The sequence below is a fragment of the Enhydra lutris genome, unplaced genomic scaffold (assembly GCF_002288905.1).
Source record: "Enhydra lutris kenyoni isolate GAN:26980312 unplaced genomic scaffold, ASM228890v2 scaffoldscaffold9, whole genome shotgun sequence".
Taxonomy (NCBI): domain Eukaryota; kingdom Metazoa; phylum Chordata; class Mammalia; order Carnivora; family Mustelidae; genus Enhydra; species Enhydra lutris.
In genome coordinates, this window is record NW_019154093.1 from 20078959 (window position 1) to 20100949 (window position 21991).

Sequence of the window (21991 nt, forward strand, 5' to 3'; positions counted from 1 at the left end):
CAACCTGGAAGAAATGGATAAATTCCTAGAGACATATAAACTACCAAAGCTGAAACAGGAAGATAGAAAACTTGAACAGACTAATAACCAGCAAAGAAAGTGAATGAGTAATCAGAAATCTCCCAACAAACAGAAGTCCAGGGTTTGATGGTTTCACAAGGGAATTCTACCAAACTTTTTTTTTTTTAAAGATATATTTATTCATTTGAGAGAAAGAGAGAGAGCAGGCAGTATCAGGGGTTTGAGGGAGATGGAGTCCCAAGCAGATTCCCTGATGAGTGAAGAGCCCAACCCAGGGCTTGATCTCACTACCCTGAGATCACCACCTGAGCTGAAACCAAGAGTTGGACACTTAACCGACTGCACCACTATCAAACATACATACATCCATTTATTTATTTATTTAAGATTTTATTTGACACAGATTTAAGATTTTATTTTATTTATTTGACACAGAAAGAGACAAAGGGGGGAGTGGCAGGCTGATAAGGAGAAGCAGGCTCCCTGTTGAGCAAGGAGCCCAGTGAGGGCTCAATCCCAGGACCCTGGGATCATGACCTGAGTTGAAGGCAGATGCCTAACTGTCTGAGCCAACTAAGTACCCCACTACCAAACATTTAAAGAAGAGTTAATATTTATTCTTCTCAAACTATTCCAGAAAACAGAAATGGAAGGAAAACTTCCAAACTCATTCTATGGGGCCAGCATTATTCTGATACCAAAACCAAACAAAGACTCCACTAAAAAAAGAGAACTATAGGCCAATATCCCTGATGAACATGGATGCAAAAATTCTCAATAAGATACTAGAAAATCAAATCCAACAGTACATTAAAAGAATCATTCACCATAATGAGGTGGGATACTTCTGGGCTGCAAGGATGGTTCAATATTTACAGATTAATCAATGTGACACACCACATTAATAAAAGAAAAGAACCTCTTAACAGATGCAGGAAAAGTATTTGACAAAGCACAACATCCATTCATGATAAAAATCAACTAAGCAGGGTGAAAGGGAACATACATCAACATAATAAAGGCTTTATATAAAAAGCCTACAGCTAATATCATCCTCAATGGGGAAAAACTGAGAGTGTTTCCTTTATGGTCAGGAACAGGACAGGGATGTCCACTCTCATCACTTCTATTTAACATGGTACTGGAAGTCCTTAGCCTCAGCAATCAGACAACTAAAAGAAATGAAAGGCATCTAAATTGGGAAGGAATAAATGAAACTTTCACTATTTGCAGATGACATGACACTCCATATAGAAAACCCAAGACTCCACCAAAAAACTCTAGAATACATGGATTCAGTAAAGGTGCAAGATACAAAATCAACGTACAGAAACTGTTGCATTTTTTTTTTTTTAATTTTATTTATTTGACAGAGAGAGATCACAAGCAGTCAGAGAGGCAGGCAGAGAGAGAGGAGGAAGCAGGCTCCCTGCTGAGCAGAGAGCCCGATGCGGGGCTCGATCCCAGGACCCTGAGACCACGACCTGAGCCGAAGGCAGCGGCTTAACCCACTGAGCCACCCAGGCGCCCAAACTGTTGCATTTCTATACACCAATACGTTTTTAATTTTTATGAAGCCCAACTTACCTGTTTATTACTTATGTTATCTGTGCTTTTGGTGTCATATTTAAGAAACCATTGCCAAATCCAAGGTCATGAAGATTTTTCTCTGTGTTGTATTCTAAGAGTTTTGTAGTTTTAGGTCTTAAACTTAGGTCTTTGATCCATTTTGAGTTAATGTTTGTAAATGGTGCTAGGAAGGATCAACTTCACTCTTTTGTATTTGAGTACCCAGTTTTTCTAGCACCACTTATTGATAAGACTGTTCCTTCCTCATGAATGGTTTTGGTGCCTTTGCTGAAAACCAGCTGTATATTTCTGGCTCCCTTTTCTATTCCATTGCTCTTTATGTCTATCTTTATGCTGTTTTGATACTGTAGGTTTTTGGTAAATTTTGAAACTGTGAAGTTTGAATCCATAAACTTTGTTTTTCTTTTTCAAGATTGTTTTGGCTATTTAGGGTTTCTTGACATTCCATATCAATTTTAAAATGGGTTTTCTATTTCTGAAAAAAAATGTCTTTGGAATTTTGATAAGGATTGCACTGCATCTATGGATAACATTGGATAGTACTGTCATCTCAACATTATTAAATCTTCCAGTCCCATGAACAGGGGAGGTATTCCCCTTTATTTGGGTTTTCTTAATTTATTTCAGCAATATTTTGTAGTTTTCAGTGTACAAGGCTTGGGCTTCTTTGGTTAAATGTATTCCTAAGTATTTTGTTATTCTTGATGTAATTGTTTTATACATTTCTTTTTCAAATCTTCCTGGCTAGTGTATATAAATACAACTGACTGATTTTTAATTTTTATATCCTGTAACTCTGCCAAATGTATTTATCAGCTCTAATGGATTGTGTGGAATCTTTAGGGTTTTCAACATATAAGATATTATCTTTGAACAGAGATAATTTCACTTACTCCTTTCCAATCTGGATGCCTTTTATTTTCCTTGCCTAATTGTGTGTGTGTGTGTTTTCCTGACTGGCTAAATTCACTTAGCATAATGTTATCAAGATTTTCCAGATATTGTAGTATCTATCAGAACTTCATTTTTATGGTTGAATAACATTCCACTGTACGTGTATGTCACTTTTTTTTTTTAACCCCTTTGTTCCTTTATGGACATTTATGTTGTTTCCACCTCTTGGCTATCATGAATAATGTTGCTATAAATCATGCACAGATTTTTTTTTAATTTTTAAAATTTTTTATAAACATATAATGTATTATTAGCCCCAGGGGTACAGGTCTGTGAATCGCCAGGTCATGCATAGATTTTTTAAAATGTTTTCATTTAAATTCCAGTTAGTTAATATATAGTGTAATATTAGTTTCAGGTGTACAATATAGTGATTCAACAATCCATACAACATCTGCCGCCCATCACAACAAGTGCACTCTTTAATCCCCATTACCTATTTAACCAATCCCCTGCCCACCTCCTCTGTGGTAAAACCATCGGTTTGTTCTCTGTAGTTAAGAATCTGTTTCTTGCTTTGCTTCTCTCTTTTTCCCTTTGTTCATTTGTTTCATTTCTTAAATTCTACATGTGAATGAAATCATGCTCTTTGTCTTTCTCTGACAGACTTACTTTGCATAGCATAATACTCTCTAGCTCCATTCATGTTGCAAATGGCAAGATTTCATTCTTTTTTATGGCTGAATAGTAGTCCATTGTATATACACACATTCCACCTCTTCTTTTTTTTGAATGAGTATTTTTTTATTGAGGTGTAATTGACATACAATGTTATATTGGTTTCAGATATAAACACAATAATTCAGTATTTGTGATTATGAAATAATAATAAATCACTATACACAGTTACAAAATTTGTTTTCTTGTGATGAGAACTTTTAAGATCTACTCTCTTAGCAACATTAAAATATACAAAACAGTATTCAGTTACTGAATATCACACTGTGGTATTCAGTTACCACAGTTACCACACTGTGTATCACATTTTGTGATTTCTTTATGTCATAACTGGAAATTTGTACCTTTTACCATCTTCATCTATTTCCTTCACCCCTCAACACCCACCTCTGGCCATGACTGGTCTATCTGTTCTCTGAGTTTTTTATTTTTTTAAGATTTTTAAAATTAATTAATTAATTTATAGAGCATGTATGGGGTGGGGAGGGGGAAATCTCAAGCAGACTCTCCATGTGTGTGGAGCCCAAGGCAGGGTTTGATCTTACAACCCTGAAATCATGACCTAACCAGAAATCAAGCATCGGATACTTAGCCAATTGAGCCACCCAGGTAGTCTTTTTTTTCTTTAAATAGAGTCCATATATAAGTGAGACCATACAGGATTTGTCTTTCTCTGGGTATTGTCTTTCTCTGACTTACTTCACTAAGCATAATGTCTTCAAGGTCCATCCATGTCATAGCAATGACAAATTTCCCTTCTATTTTATAGCTAATAATATTCCATTGTTTATGTACATCTAAATGAATTTTTTGAGTGAATGAAAAAAACAGTAAACAAGATAACAGCAGTAGTTATACCTATTATTCCACTTACAGCAACACTTACCAGTATATATATATTTAGTCACATTTTAAATTTAGTCACATTTTAAATTTAAATAGGTAGGCAATTTGAGGTTCAGAGAAGATTGATGATCAACAACCTATAGTTAATATATTATAGAGCTCAGTTTTTACTCAGATTTGAATCCAATAGCCCTGCCATCTGTTTTCAGGTTTGTTCACTAAGCCCTGAGGTTCTTTGGCAGTTCTTTATAAGCTCCCCTCATCATTAAGGGAAGGACAGGCTGGGGGCTCCAGATCCCATATCCCCAATTTCAATCAAGTGTCTGCAGATATGTTTCCTATATTGGGGCTTCCTGTAAGATTTCATTTGATGAATTTTTAAAAGATGCTGTTTCTAAGAACCACTAAAACAGCCCTGGTTGTATATTGCATTACATAGCACATAGCATATAAATATATATGAATGAGTGATTTACTAGATAGTTATGTCTAAAACCTTTGACCACGGGGTGGCTGGGTGGCTCAGTTGGTTAAATGTCTGCCTTAGGCTCAGGTCATGATCCCAGGGTCCTGGGATTGAGCTCCGCATTGGACTCCCCGCTAGGCGGGAAGTCTGCTTCTCCCTCTCCCACTCCCTCTGCTTGTGTTTCCTCCCTTGCTGTGTCTCTCTCTGTCAAATAAATAAATAAAATCTTAAAACAAAATAAAAACTTATGATGAGATAAATAATCATTTTTTTCTTTTTTCTTTCTTTTTTTGTGGATGTTTATTTTGCAAAACTCTCTACTTAGTGCTATGAGATGTATAAAGTTGAATAAAACACACTCCCTTCCTTGAGTACTTATATATGGAATACAAATGTAAAATAAAATGTTAGATATAGGGGTGCCTGGGTGGCTCAGTCAGTTAAGCATCTGTTTTCTCTTCAAGTCATGATACCAGGATCCTACGACCAAATTCCATGTCAGACTCCCTGTTCAGTGGGCAGTCCCCTTCTCCCTCTCTCTGTGCCCCTCCCCCCAGGCTCATGTGCTCTCTTTCTCTCTCTCTCTCAGATAAATGAATAAAATCTTTTAAAAATATGTTAGCTATGGTATTTACATTTTACGATAGATCTCAGGACAATTTAACTTGAATCAGGAAATCTTCATATCCTAAAACACAACCTAAAAGCCAGAAGAATATTTAGAGGCTTTTGAAGCTGATCTCTCTCTCTCTCTCTCTTTTTTTAGTATGTTATGTTAGTTACCATACAGTACTTCATTAGTTTTTGATGTAGAGTTCCATGATTCATTGTTTGCGTGCAATACCCAGTGCTCCTTGCAATATGTGCCCTCCTTAATACTTATCACTGGGCCAACCCATCTGCCCTTCTCCAAAGAAATATGAATGACCAAAAGACACATGAAAAAAATGTTCAACATCATTAGCCATCAGGGAAATTCAAATCAAAACTACATTGAGATATTACCTTATACCAGTCAGAATGGTAAAAATTAACAAGGCAGGAAACAACAAAAGTTGGAGAGGGTGGAGAAAGGGGAACCCTCTTATACTGTTGGTGGGAATGCAAGTTGGTACAGTTACTTTGGAAAACAGTATGGAGGTTCCTCAAAAAGTTAAAAATAGACCTACCCTATGACCCAGCAATTGCACTACTGGGTATTTACCCCAAAGATACAGATAGAGTGAAAAGAAGGGGCACATGCACCCCAATGTTCATAGCAGCAATATCCACACTAGCCAAACTGTGGAAAGGGCCGAGATGCCCTTCAACAGATGAATGGATAAAGAAGATGCGGTGCATATATACAACGGAATATTACTCAGCCAATATTACTCAGAAAGGATGAATATCCACCATTTGCATCGACATGGATGGAACTGGAGGGGATTATGCTAAGTGAAACAAGTCAAGCAGAAACAGACAGTTATATGGTTTCACTTATATGTGGAACATAAGGAATAGCATAGAGGACATTAGGAGAAGGAAGGGAAAAATGAAGGGAGGTGGGGGAAACAGAGGGGGAGATGAACCACGAAAGACTATGGACTCTGGGAAACAAACTGAGGGTTACAGAGGGGAGGGCCTGGGAGAATGGGTTCTACCACCTCTTTTTTAATCCATTCATCAATGGATGGGCACATGTATCCCTTTGAATTAGCATTTTTGTATTCTTTGGGTAAATACCCAGCAGTGGCAATTGCTGGACTATAGGGTAGTTCTATTTTTAACTTTTTGAGGAACCTCTATACTGTTTTCCAGAGTGGGTGCACCTGTTCGCACTCCTACCAACAGTGCAAGAGGGTTCCTCTTTATCCACATCCTTGTCACCACTTTGTTGTTTCTTGTGTTGTTGATTTTAGTCATTCTGACAGATGTGAGGTGATATCTCATTGTAGTGATGATTTGTATTTCCCTGATGATCAGTGATGATGAGCATCTTCTCATGTGTCTATTGGCTATCTGTTTGTCTTCTTTGGAAAAACGTACATTCATGTCTTCTGCCCATTTTTAAATTGGATTATTCATTCTTGGGGTATTGAGTTTGATAAGTTTTTTTAATATATTTTGGGTACTAATCCCTTATTGGATATGTTATTTGCAAATATTTTCTTCCATTCCATAAGTTGCTTTTTAGTTTTGTTGATTGTTTTCTTTGCTATGCAAAAGCTTTTTGTTTTGATAAAGTCCCGATAGTTTATTTTTGCTTTTGTTTCCCTTGCTTCAGAAGACATATTTGGAAAGAAGTTGCTACACATGCACAGATTTTTGTATGGCCATATATTTTCACTTCTCTTAGGTATATAACTATCAGTGAAACTGCTGGATCATATGGTAACTATGTTTAATCATTTGAGGAACTGCCATACTGTTTTCTAAAAAATGAGTTCCATTTTATACTCCCACCAGCATTCTACGAGGGTTCAGATTTCTTCACTAACACTTGTTATCTTTTGATACCATTAAAATTTGTGTGAGGTAGTATTATCTCATTATGGTTTTGATTTGCATCTGCCTGATCACTATGATGTGGAACATCATTACATGTGCTTATTGGCCACTTGTATATCTCCCAGGGGGAAATGTCTTTTCAGATCCTTTGTGGATTTTGAAGTGGGGGTAATTTGTCATTTTATTATTGAGTTGTAAGAATTCTTTATATAGTCTCGATATAAGTCCTTTTCTCAAATACATGATTTGCAAAGATTTTCTTCTAATTTGTGGATTGTCCTTTCACTTTCTGGATGGTATCCTTTGAAGTATAGTTTGTCAATAGTACCAATTCTAGCTCATGTTTTTAAGTCTAACTCAAACTGCAACATAATCATTAAACTAAAAACTTCTCTTGTGGGGTGCCTGGGTGGATCAATGGGTTAAAGCCTCTGCCTTCGGCTCAGGTCATGATCCTAGGGTCCTGGGATGGAGCTTTCTGCTCAGCAGGGAGCCTGCTTCCTCCTCTCTCTCTGCCTGCCTCTCTGCCTACTTGTGATCTCTGTCTGTCAAATAAAAAAAAAAAACAAAAAAAAAAACTTCTCTTGTAATATATTTCTCACTGATAAATAGAATGAACAGTGATGACTACTTCTACCTTGTATACATACAAATAACAACATGCCAAGAACTGATTCTTATTGTGTATATCTTAGTGGTAATCTAACTATAAAGCAGCATAACATGCAGAATGTGGTCATTGTTCCTCCACAAACTGTCCTATTGCCATTGCACACCACTCAACAGTATAATTTGAGAAAGTACTTTCCCAGGAAATTATTCTATTGTCTTGATGAGTATTTTTTTTTTTATTGTTAACTTTGGAGATGGGTTTACAAGTTTCTTGGCAGTAGTGGAATTTGAATTCACTTTTATCTCAAGGAATGCAATTTGTAAACAATTTCTCATCTGTGGTTTGGTCACTTTTCTGCCTTGCACAATAAGACTTTTTTTTAAGTGGTATTACTTTTTCTCTTGTTCTGAAAAAAAATCTATGATTTAACAAAAAGATAAGTCACTGGTCTTTATTTGATAATGAAACAAAAGCTCTGAAGGCTTCATGCTTTTATGAATAACCTCAGAAATAGTGGCCTTAGTGGTAAATGGATTGTTTCTTCTATACAATCAACTTCCATATATTCACCTCTCAATCAAAAAATTTTTTTTTCTTTTCTACAGCAGCTAGTATAAAATCATTACAGAGTCAGCTGTCCTGGCATCTTCTACACTAGCACTGGAGTTCTCTAAATTATGTTTATGTTAATGCTGAATTAGTTTGAACTATGTTATACTGATTTACAATATTTATTATACTATTTTCACCATGACTTTTTGCTTCAATGAACCACATTTCAGCCATGATCAATTTTGGGGAATTAAGAATATAACTAATTTAAGCAAGGAAAAAATGAATGTAAATTTAACAATAACATGTGAATTACATAAAAGTTCAGAAGCCAAAGTAAATTGCCCCAGTTAAATGAATTTATCTGAACAAAACATCCAATGCAATCTTTCTTGTACATGAGCAGCCTAATAAATTGTAATAGATATGATGAATGAAATGGGATTTGGAGGGATATCACAATTTATTTCACATTTCAAAATGTGAAATAAATGTTAACAAAATTGATTAAATTGCTTGTCATACCAAACTGCCTGGAATCCTTGGTAAATAGCTAAGTATTATGGTTGTCTAAGAATCACACTGAGAAATACATATGGCTGGCATGTAGCAGGAACCTGAAGAGTGGCTATTGTTATTATCTTCATTATCACTTGTTCTACCTGCCTCATAGCTTGCCCAGGAGAATGCAAAAGCCCTTCTATGTGGTCTATGTCAAGTTCCTACATAGCATGTCTAGCTCACTCTGACAAGGTGCTCCTGAGACTTTAGCTACTTGATTACTTCATAGGATATATTGGAACTGCTATGTTGTAATTTCAATGGCCCTATCTTTCTTGCACACAGCTGTAGTACTTGTGCTTTACACAGTTTCCAGTACATAGGAAAAATCAATAAATATTTATGAAATAAATATACAAATCAAGATGAGAGAAATTATTATCTTCTGTGAACTGGGACTAACTATGGAGAACTGGACAAAGAATCCTTTTTAAAATATTCATGCATCCAACATAGGAGTAGCTAAATATAGAAAACAAATATTAACAGACCTAAAAGGGAGAAAGAGACAGCAATATAATAATAGTAGGGGACTTTAATACCCCAATTTCATCAAAGGATATATAATCCAGACAGAAAATCAATGAGGAAACATTGAATAAAATGATGGGTTGGACAGATGGACTTAACAAACATATACAGGACATTTTATCCAAAGCAACAGAATACACATTTGTCTCAAGCACACATGGAACACTGTCCAGGATAAACCATATGTTAGGGCACACACAAAAACATCCTAGTAAATTTAAAGACTGAAATCATATCAAGCATCTTTTCCAACCAAAATGGCATGAAACTAAAAATCAATTTCAAGAAGACAACTGGAATATTCACAAATACTGGAGCTTAAACAACATGCTACTGAACAACCAGTGGGTTAAAGAAGAAATAAAAAAATACCTTACGACAAATGAAAATGGAAATACAATGTACCAAAACTTATGGGACACTGCCAACGCAAGTATAAGCAAGAAGCTCATAGTGATAAATGCCTACATCAAGAAACAAGAAAGATCTCAAACAATCTAACTTTACATCTCAAAGAACCAGAAAAGGAACAAGCCCAAAGTCAGCAAAAGCAAAAAATGATAAAGATCAGAGCAGAAAGAAATGGAGGCTAAAAGACAATAGAAAAGATCAGTGTGACTACATTTAACATGGTGAGCACTGAATAGTATAGAATTATTGAATCATTGTTGTACACCTGAAACTAATACATTTCACGTCAATTATATTTCAATAAGAAGAAAAGATCATTGAAACTAAGAGCTGATTTTTTATAAAGATAAACAAAATTAAAAAGCCTTTAGCTAGACTGACCAAGAAAAAAAAGAAGAGTCATAAATAAAATCAGAAATACGAGATGTTCCAATTCATAGAAAGAAACACAAAGGATTGTAAGAGATGACTATGAACCATTACATGCCAGTATGTAAATAAATTAGATCATTTAAGAAGAAATGGATAAATTCCTTCAAACATACAGCCTAACAAGAATGAATCAGGAACATTTTTTCATGTGTCTGATAGCCATTTGTATGTCTTCACTGGAGAAGTGTCTGTTCATGTCTTCTGCCCATTTTTTGACACGATTATCTGTTTTGTGTGTGTTGAGTTGGAGAAGTTCTTTATAGATCCTGGATATCAACCTTTTGTCTGTACTGTCATTTGCAAATATCTTCTCCAATTCTGTGGGTTGCCTCTTTGTTTTGATGACTGTTTCCTTTGCTGTGCAGAAGCTTTTGATCTTGATGAAGTCCCAAAAGTTCATTTTTGCTTTTGTTTCCTTTGCCTTTGGAGACATATCTTGAAAGAAGTTGCTGTGGCTGATAGCGAAGAGATTACTGCTTATGTTCTCCTCTAGGATTCTGATGGATTCCTGTCTCACATTGAAGTCTTTTATCCATTTCAAGTTTATCTTTGTGTACGGTGGAAGAGAATGGTCGAGTTTCATTCTTCTACATACAGCTGTCCAATATTCCCAGCACCATTTATTGAAGAGACTGTCTTTTTTCCACTGTATATTTTTTCCTGCTTTGTCGAAGATTATTTGACCATAGAGTTGAGGGTCCATATCTGGGCTCTCTACTCTGTTCCACTGGTCTCTGTGTCTGTTTTTATGCCAGTACCATGCTGTCTTGGTGATCACAGCTTTGTAGTAAAGCTTGAAATCAGGTAACGTGATGCCCCCAGTTTTTCTTTTTCAACATTTCCTTAGCAATTTGGGGTCTTTTCTGATTCCATACAAATTTTAGGATTATTTGCTCCAGCTCTTTGAAAAATACCAGTGGAATTTTGATCGGAATGGCATTAAAGGTATAGCTTGCTCTGGGCAGTACAGACGTTTTAACAATGTTTATTCTTCCGATCCAAGAGCATGGAATGGTTTTCCATCTTTTTGTGTCTTCTTCAATTTCTTTCATGAGTGTTCTGTAGTTCCTCAAGTACAGATCCTTTACCTCTTTGGTTAGGTTTATTCCCAGGTATCTTATGGTTCTTGGTGCTATAGTAAATGGAATCGATTCTCTAATTTCCCTTTCTGTATTTTCATTGTTAGTGTATAAGAAAGCAACTGATTTCTGTACATTGACTTTGTATCCTGCCACATTAATGAATTGCTGTATGAGTTCTAGTAGTTTGGGGGTAGAGTCTTTTGGGTTTTCCATATAAAGTATCATGTCATCTGCGAAGAGAGAGAGTTTGACTTCTTCATTGCCAATTTGGATACCTTTATTTCTCTTTGTTGCCTGATTGCTGTTGCTAGGACTTCTAATACTATGTTGAACAAGAGTGGTGAGAGTGGGCATCCTTGTCGTGTTCCTGATCTCAATGGTAAGGCTGTGAGCTTTTTCCCATTGAGGATGATATTTGCTGTGGGTTTTTCATAGATAGATTTTATGAAGTTCAGGAATGTTCCCTCTATCCCTATACTTTGAAGCGTTTTAACCACCTTACACCAGTTAGAATGGCCAAAATTAGCAAGACAGGAAACAATGTGTGTTGGAGAGGATGTAGAGAAAGGGGAACCCTCTTACATACATTGTTGGTGGGAATGCAAGTTGGTGCAGCCACTTTGGAGAACAGTGTGGAGATTCCTTAAAAAATTAAAAATAGAGCTTCCCTATGGCCCTGCAATTGCACTACTGGGTATTTACCCCAAAGATACAGATGTAGTGAAAAGAAGGGCCATCTGTACCCCAATGTTTATAGCAGCAATGGCTAGGGTCGCCAAACGGTGGAAAGAACCAAGATGCCCTTCAACAGACAAATGGATAAGGAAAATGTGGTCCATATACACTACGGAGTATTATGCCTCCATCAGAAAGGATGAATACCCAACTTTTGTAGCAACATGGACGGGACTGGAAGAGATTATGCTGAGTGAAATAAGTCAAGCAGAGAGAGTCAATTATCATATGGTTTCACTTATTTGTGGAGCCTAACAAATAGCATGGAGACAAGGGGAGTTAGAGAGGAGAAGGGAGTTGGGGGAAATTGGAAGGGGAGGTGAACCATGAAAGACTATGGACTCTGAAAAACAATCTGAAGGGTTTGAAGGGGCGGGGGGTGGGAAGTTGGGGGAACCAGGTGGTGGGTATTATGGAGGGCACGTATTGCATGGAGCACTGGGTGCGGTGCATAAACAATGAATTCTGTTACACTGAAAATAAATAAATAAATAAAAATAAATAAAAGAATGAATCAGGAAGAAAGAAAATCTGGAAAGAAGTAATCTTTGCACCTACAATACTGAGGATTCTAAATAAATTTCTGAATGGGTGAACAAAGAAATGAATGGAATAATAAACAAATTAGGAACTAAGTATCATAAACTCTTATTAATCAGAGGTTTCTGGATTACTAATGACTAAAGAAAATAGGACATGTTAGAATCTATTTACATGTTAGAAAGTATCTATTGTTTGGAACCAGGCTGTAAGCAAAAACAGATTCTAAACGTTCTGATTCTAAATAAATTCTAAATGTTCTGAATCCAAACAGGCTACTATCATGTAGTGATTTTTGCCAATAAGTGAGACTGTAGTTAAGTACCTCTGTCCCCAAGACTGAACACAGTGCTATATACTTGATAAAGGCTCAGTAAACACTTAAAAAACCAAATACCACTAATGAAAATGTCTGTGAATAAAGCTATAGGCAGTTCTACCAAAATAAGAGGCTCTATAATGTTTACTTCCTGATTATAAATAGAACAACTACTGATATAAAGGTTAGTCCATTCTGTGCCATTAAAGAATGATGCAGAGTATGAATATGTCTGGGCTTGGTTTTATTTAATAAAAACACTGTATAGCATAGGTATCTCTAGTTGCACTAATACAATGGAATCATTAAAGAGATGGATGCAACTGAACCAAAGTTAAGTTTATATGAATTCGGGCCTAGGAAGTCATCCTCCAAACCTGTTCATGATTTTGATTTTCATTGCAAGCTTAAGATGAAGTGTTACTTGAAATTTTTTTGAGGAGTAAAGGCAAATTCACAATAATGAGGACAGTGTTTCTTGTCACATATGCAGCAGATACCACAACCATTATGATTTACGCATAGTCCAAAACAAGTCTTTCAACCTAGAAAGGCTTTTCTTAGGAACCCTACTTATGAAAAGAATGATAACTTTCATGAAGACACTCTAAAAACAAAGAGAAACCCTTATCTCTTGCAGTTAAATTTCAATAAAAATTTCAATTAATGTGGAGCCTTGGATTTTTCCTGTAACCCTCATATTAAATTTTGTGCTCAGTATTAAAGGAATTAAAGTCAATTTCTTTACCAATGAATTATGAGGAACACAAATTAAGATGAAAGAATGAACTGGGGATATGCATGCAAATATTGTGCATTCATATTATTATACAGCAAAATCTGTAAATCTAGTACTAATGAGACTCAAGATTTAAATGGCTGAAGAATGTGTTTAGTGAATTATTGCCAATCAATGCCTCTATTCCAGGATAAACGTAATCTTGAAAGGCAACACACCTATTATTACAAATTCCTAAGTAACTACAGTACTTCATTATTTCAAAATGTCATTGTCAATTTATAGAGTAACAGACAAACATCTTTCCACCATATACCTGATTACCTTTTCTTTAGAGTAAATGAAACACTGACTATTAAGGAAAATTACAAACATCATTTTTCCAGCAATAAAAGAAACCTAATGTGTGTAAAACTCTAAACTAATTACAGCACTCTAAATTTTCATATTTGTTAGTATGGACACATCAGGTTTTATAACACTGCAATCAAGAATTATTCTTTTTTCAAGTAACATTATTTCATGCGAATTCTTCTAAATACTAATTTATTCAATCATTTAATAAACATTCACTGAGTACCTACTTTGTCCTAGGTACACTCTTAGGGGATACAGTTATAAATGTGAATATGATACAACTCTGGCTCTTAAACTCACAGTCTAACAGAAGAAAGAGACAAGAAAATAAGGTAAAATATAATAGTTCTACCTTATATTAAAATTGTCTACATGTTTTCCACTTGCAATAGCTAATGGGTATTATAATGAAAACACTCACTATAGCTGGAAGCTTTTCTTCATTGCTCAGAAATCAAACTTTCCATACTTGTCTATGAAAAATTTTTTTCAATTAAAAATATTAAGAAGGACAACTTAAGAAATACCTGTGAACTGAGCATTTCAAATTAACAAATGCTAACATGTGTTTCATATTTTACCTTCAGGCTATTTTCCAAATACAGAAATTTTTTGACTGATAAGGCACTAATAATTACTTAGGATTATTATAGGTCCCACTAGACGTGTGATCTTGGGTAAATTAACTTAACCCTTTTGATTCTCAATTTTCTCACCTGAAAAGTGGAGATAATAGTACCAATCTGTGCTAGACTATGGATTGCCCCTCAGTATCCTTGCTCCACCTAGTTTTTTGCCCAGGGAGGTTCTCTGGCCTTTCAGCTTCTGGTTGGGTTAGGTAAGTAGTATTAGCAGAGGATCAGAGTATGGAAAGAAAGTAAAACTATTTTCTGGTTTCCTCCCTAACAGGTCACCAAGTGCTGGGTATATCCTTCTATCAGATACAGTCCTCTCGATAGGAGAGGACTTTAGGCCTACATGTGGTAATGGTTCCCTTTAGCCCTCGAGTTGGTACCATTCATTGGTGACTTCCATAAACCCTGCCCTTACCTTTAAAAACAGTTCTCTTATTAAACTGTTCTCAAATAACCCAGTTTGAAAGTGCCATGTGTTTTCTGCCAGAACTCTGTGTGACTCATAAACAACCTCAGGGGTTGTTTTGGGATTACATGAGATACTATATGTAAAGTGCTTAGCTCAGTGCTTAGCAGATTATAAATATTCAGTAAATGTTGACTACTATTGTCATGATCAATATTGCTGTTATTATTTTATTTGAGTATCCATACTCATACCATCTATACCAACCAAATTTATTCAGGAGACAGAAATTCAGAATTCTGGAGATCTTTTACTAATTCTTGCAGTGCTTCAAAAATGTAAATTGTGTTTATTTCTAATCAACCTCAATATTTAAAAAAGAGTAAGAGGATGCACAGGATTTCCTAGACTGCCGTTTCTTTTGTAAATATGCTTCAGAATTCATTTCCTACAAATTGACCTTCTGCCACCACTCCAAATCTAGCAAGTATAAATGTCCATAAAGTTAAATAAATTGTTGGGTCTTGGAGTCATGAAAAGAATGGACTGAATGATAAACTCAATGGCATAAAGTCCTTGGTTAATCTGGAAATGCATCTTCATCATCCTTATTTATCATCATGACATAGGCAAGTATCTCCATTTGACAAATTATTTCATCAAAATCCTATTAAAGGTCTACTTAACCTTTCATCTTACCTCATCCTTTATATCTTCCTGTTGTTGGGCAGTGAAGATCTCCATTGCAGCCATGAGTCTCATCATTAACTCATCCACTGTTGTGTTACCTAGCAACACATAGAGATTGCCAAACTTTACATTAGTAAAGTTATTATAAAATGGAAAGTCATTATAGAATTAATCATTAAGGAACAACTACAGTCTAATAAAAATGACAGACTACTATACTAATATCTAGTTGAAATACTTCCATTTTTCATTGAAAAGTTTCATATGTTCACTGTGAAAGAGTAAAGCAGTATACAGGCAGTTGAAATTTCAAATATAGTAGATTTGAAGGAACCATCTGTTAATAAGAGTTTCAGCTCTATGAAGAAGAATATTCGAGAAATGAGAATCAAAAGTTCTTTAAAGTTATAGAAACATATCTACTTAAAAATACTAGCAACAACTACCATTTATTTATATGCCAGTAGTTAGGCTTAGCATTTTATATATATTATCCCACTTAATCTATGCAACAATTCTTTGAAGGTATCATTAGGATTTTGACTTTAGAGAAGGAAAATGAGGTTTTGAGAGTTGGAGTAGCCTGTGCAATCAAGGTCAGGCTGATTAAATGGTGGGATGAGAATTTGAAACCAAGTGAGTCTAACTTATTAAGAGTCTTTTTGCCACCTCTATACACTATTTAGAATTATCTCCTATCATTAAAAATTCTTTGATGAAGCAGAGAGTAATTCATTTTCTGAAAAAAACTGAGTTCTTTTTTTTGCCCAGTTGGCATTTTTCTCTTTCAGCTGCTTTCAAATGACTATACTATAAACTTTATGAGTATTTATTTAAGTTTTAATTTTAATTCCAGTTAGTTACCATACAATGTTATATTAGTTTTATGGGAGTATTAAAATGTTTGACTTTCCTTAACACTATTTTATTCCCTGCCCAAGGCCATAACAAACATATAGCAGAAATATGCCATTTCCTGAGAGCACTTTCCTATTGCTTGCTTTGGATACATCTACAACAGAGAAATCTATAGAGATATATAAAGGTATAGCAATTCTTCTCTTCTTTCAAAACTGCAAAGAACCTATCTTTCTCCAGGGCCTGAGGTCTTTCTGTCCCATTAATGAAATAGGTCAACAAGTAGCAAGCATCCTTGTTGGTGTTATTCTGGAGTATGACTAACATGGTCTTTTCCCCCCCCTTTTTTAAAGAAGATTTCATTTATTTATTTGACAGAGAGAGACTCAGAGAGAGAGGGAACACAAGCAGGAGGAGTGGGAGGGGGGAAAGCAGGCTTCCTGCTGAGCAGGGAGCCCAATGTGGGGCTTGATTCCAGGATCCTGGGATCATGACCTGAGTCGAAGGCAGATGCTTAACCAACTGAGCACCCAGGTGCCCCTAGCATGGTCTTTCAGTGGTCTGTTTCTCAACTTTTCTTTTGACCATTGGCAGCACGTTAGGGAGCGTGTGTGGTCCTCAACAAAGAAAATTTAGTCACATCAGTACCACTCTCTCAATACATGAGCTAGAGAACAAATATTACCTTGGTGTGATATCATGGTACTTAGAAAGCACCACTGGTTTCGTAGTCATAGTTCTAATTCTAGTTCTGCCACTTATAAACTATATGATCTAATACCTAGAAACTGCCTAGCATGTGACAAGGGCTTAATAGATATCCACTTAGTAAATGAATAAATAAGTGGATGAGTGACTGACTATAGCTCCTTAAAAATCAATTCCCTTATCAGTAAAATGAAGATAATACTACCCCTGTATATAGTACACATAAGCAGTGGTAGTTATTGTGAATAGATATAACAAATGCAAAAAGCTTAGGGGTACCTTCAACGTAGATTTGGATACTGGGCAAATCTTTGAGTTTCCCTTTCTTATTTGCAAACTGTAGTGACTAACACTCAGAGCATGGGATATGAATTCCTTATGGAGGGTACTAGAAATGTGGTTACATACTGGCCATTCGTTTTCAGGCTTAAGCCACTGCTTATCAATTATGCTTCAGCGCTAACGGTAAGGACTCACTACCAAACTGGACAAGACAGAGAAAAGGTACCAGTTAATACAGTTCCAGACAAGTTTTTTCTTTATAACCTACTGTAGTGGTTTTCAAACTTCTGTTTTCAAAACTTGTTTACACCGTTAACAACTACTGAGATTCTCAAATAAGTTTTATGTGGGTTATTTTTATCAACATTTACTGTGTTAGAAATTGAAGGTGAAATACTTAAAACATATTTATCAGTTCATTAAAAGTAACAATAAACCCATTACATGTTGATATAAATACCAGATTTTTATGAAAAATGGCTCTATGTTCCAAAGGAAAAAGTTTAGTGAGAAGAACAGTATTGTTTTAACATTTTTGCAAATGTTTTTAATGTCTGGCTTAATAGAACATAACCGGATTCTCAAATCTACTTCTATATTAAACCAATTACATTATGTTGTCTTATGTCTTAGTTGACATTTATGAAGCAAATCTGGCCTCACATAGATATACAGTTGAAAACGGGAGGAGTATTTTTATTTATTTATTTGTTTGTTTGTTTTAAGATTTTATTTATTTGAGAGAGAGAGAGAGAAAGAGGTCAGTAGGAGAAGCAGACTTCCGCTGAGCAGGGAGCCTGATGTGGGACTCGATCCCAGGACTCCAGGATCATGACCTGAGCCGAAGGCAGTTGCCTAACTAACTGAGTCACCCAAGCACCCGGAAGAGTATTTTAATAAATAATTGTAAATAGTCTTTGATACACCCAAACTGACAAGAGGAAATTTCTTCAAGCATGTGAGAAATTTGAAACCATTAATGAACTTCTTATACTTTGTTGTATTAAGATCCACTGACCTATCTCGCTCTTTGAATGGATCTTCTACCTATGTGTGATTTTAAAATATCATGCCCTGGTCATGTGCAAAATATTGATTTACTGACTTATGCATTTATCTTTAATGTTATATGAGCTGATGTCATCAGAAAATTATTTAAGCTGTCAATCCCATGGTGGAGGATATAACATTTTGCTTAAAAGCTCAAATTTTATCATCAGCAAAAAGTACTGTCAGTTCACTTTTCTTGAAGTGATAGACTCACTTTGCTCATTCTAGATAGAGAAAAGGTTCAACAAATACCCAGGCTATCTAAATATAGTTTGTTCATCAGTTATTTCCAAGTAAAAATGATGTTCTGTAAGAAAAAAATGACTAATAGTTCAGCTCAAGCAACCACACAAGTGCTCTTCTTTGAGACTACCTTTGTACTCTGAAATGCAGCAGAAATACATTTTCTATATCTCTAGTTGTATCACACAAACTATAAAAAGGGTTAAAATTTAATAAAAAAAGTTTTTAATTGCACATAAGGGAGGTAAAGAATATGACTACTAGTATAGTTTTGGTCATGACCTTGGTTTCGTGTGAAGGTGCCAGCAGTTTTACACAACACTGATTTTCTGTGCCACCAGTGCAAATGTCAACACAATAAAAAAAAAAAGCAAAAAGGAAAAGTCTTTTTACCGTAATGAAAATAATTTGACCTCACAGATCCACTGAAAGGGTCTAGAGGACCTCCAAAACCACGGACCATATTTTAAGAACCACTATCATAATATTGCCTCTGACAGGGAAAACAGGAATGAAATATTATTTTCATTATCCATTTACAGTATGCAATTCATTACCTCCACAGATCTTCTTTAGCATTGTTTATGAAACTCAATGGTCTAGTTACAGAGCAAACATAAAATACCAGAGGTTTTGAGTTTTAAAGGCACCAGAATTTATATCACATACCCCATCATATTATCTGCTATAGAACTTCTGACTTAAATAGGGGTAAAAATAAAGTATCTCAAACACAAGCTTTAGTTGGGGCACTTCAAACAACTTTTCCCTTGGGGCATAAAAAAGATATACTGTTTTCAATTTAAGCTGTGATATAAATAAGGTAGTATTTTATAATAATCCTTGGGGTTTATAAGTAACAGTAAAAAAAAATCATTCACTTTTTTTTGGTAGAGAATATGCAATGCGATTAAATTCATAGGCATCCTATAGCGTCAAGCCTTAGCGCTGCATCCTAGAAACAGATTCATACAATTAAGGGGAAACAACTACCACTGTGTGAACAATTAATTTGCCATATCCAGTCACTAGCTTTTCTAGATAACTAAAGCATTTCTTTCAACTAATCAACATTACAGCAAGAAATCAATACATGTATAAGAAATGTCATATTTGACAACTACGACTTGATTGCTAGTTTAGAGAACTTAGCAATTATGAACATTTAACATGATTATGCTGGGTCCAAAGGGTTGTGCAACTTTATTAAGAAATTTCTGTTAGATTTTTATGCAGCATATTTCATTTTTCATAGATCCTATACTTTTTGAAGATGTTCTTCTTTAGGATATTCTATATTTGAAAATACAAAGATGTTCACCCATACAGAGAGTTACAGTCAACTTTGATGGTAAATATTATAAGGTTATCACATACACAAGAAGATACTCTACTCCCCTTGTGACATGTACTTTACCTTGTATCACATTTAACACTTCATTAGATGATCGCTTTCCCATAATAATCAGAAAAAGTGGAAACTGATCTGTTTTTTGAGTCCGAATGGTTTGTGCAACAACACTGCCAAAATGTCTATTGCACATTGTCAGAAATCTAAAATGAGACAAAAGCCAAAGTAAATATCATTTCAGACTTTAATAAATTTACTAGTATCCTAACAAAAAACTCACTAGGTACTTTACTAATTATGTTAGTAATTAGATAGCCTGTCTGATATCAATATATAAAAGCTTGCTATATTGAGTTTTCAACTACATCTTAAATGATATAGAAATGACTATCATATAGAAAAGCATGAAGCACACCCTAAATGCTGTCTGGGGCTGACAGCACAGGATTCTTAGTCTTAAACACTGCGAACTATACTGACCTAGACTATGAGAAAAACAAACAAACTGAATTTTAAGAGGAAAAAATTTCTTAAATAGGACAAATATTGTATGGTACAAAGTTAAATTAGACTAGTATCCTAGTCTAAACAGGATTTAGCAACATTTTCACAAGTCTTTAGAATCAAGAATTGTACTTTAGAATTGTGTTTTCTCCAGTAGTAGCAGGTCTTCTGGTTTCATACTTACCATGGGATAAAAATAATAATTCTAAGCTTTTGACCAAAAAAAGCCCAGAGATATTAGCATACTGAAGTCTAGCATTAGTATTCTTAACACGATCTGGAATAAATGAAAAAACTGATAAAGCTTTTCTCTTCTATTAGAGGACTGTTTGAAATTAGCATTTCTTTCAAGAGAAAAGGGTAGCTTATGATATGTTTTCAGATCTGATGGTAAAAAGTAAATGTCATAATAATAATGAATTATGAAAGACCAAATGCAAATATAGAATGCTTTAATAAGATCCAATTTAATAAAGTCTGTAAAAATAATGGACTTTTAATAACACAGGTCACAAAAGGCAAAACAGTGGAAATTCTGGGGACTAGCCACTGGTACTGGCTTATTAATTCTTAATTATGTTCATGAAAGGCAACTTAAATCATGTGTTTTCTTATGCCTTATGATAATATTTTAGGTAACAACTACTCTGAAATGTATGTTCTAGCTGATGAGCAAAATCCTGTTGTCACATGCATTAGAAGGTAAATCTATTTGAAAAGACAAACGGCATTAAAATGTCATGTGCTCAGATTCATTTGATAACCAAATTCAAAACAGAATCGAACCTCTTAATTTTTAAAGCCAACATATCTCTTGTCTATAGAAATTCATTCTAGAAATTTAGGGTGAATCCTCCACAAAACGTGTGCTGTGACTATATAAAGTAGACCATGTTAAGGGCCACTAGATCTGTCAGCAAGAGTGTCAAGACAAGTTAGCACCACCGCAATAAGTTCATTGGGAGGCAGTTTCATATTTACATTTAGAGCAGCAATAACCAGAACTCATGGCAATTTGAAAGGACATGGCCCTAAGAAATCCATTGTTGGCCATGAAATATCAGTGCTCCCATGAAAATTCAGATCTTCACATTCCAGAACTATTACATGATAAAAGGTGCTCAAGCAGCCTAAGCCTCTGGTACCAAATTTCACATCCATATAGCTTTAATTCATCAAAGAGATGTGTAGATCAGGACACTAGAAAGTTAGGATCTCATTTTTCTTCCTGCTCTTACGAAAATACTTGAAGTCAATCTTGATCCTGATTTGATCACTGTCAACCTCTGAATTTAAAGATGTAAAAAACAGTTGGAATGTCATTCCATACCAAAGGGAGAAAATAAG

At 35.1% G+C, this 21991-nt stretch overlaps 1 protein-coding gene across 3 annotated transcripts in view; it reads right to left on the minus strand.

Annotated features, from left to right (window-relative positions):
• LOC111142863 (Fas associated factor 1) overlaps positions 1-21991 on the minus strand; it is a 468894-nt gene that overhangs the window by 84664 nt on the left and 362239 nt on the right. For all 3 annotated transcript variants that reach the window (XM_022496233.1, XM_022496232.1, XM_022496235.1), the window contains 2 exons: positions 20207-20343; positions 15658-15746 (listed from right to left, as the gene is read on the minus strand). In XM_022496233.1, the coding sequence (XP_022351941.1) occupies positions 15658-15746; positions 20207-20343 (226 nt within the window). The remainder of the gene's footprint in view (positions 1-15657; positions 15747-20206; positions 20344-21991) is intronic.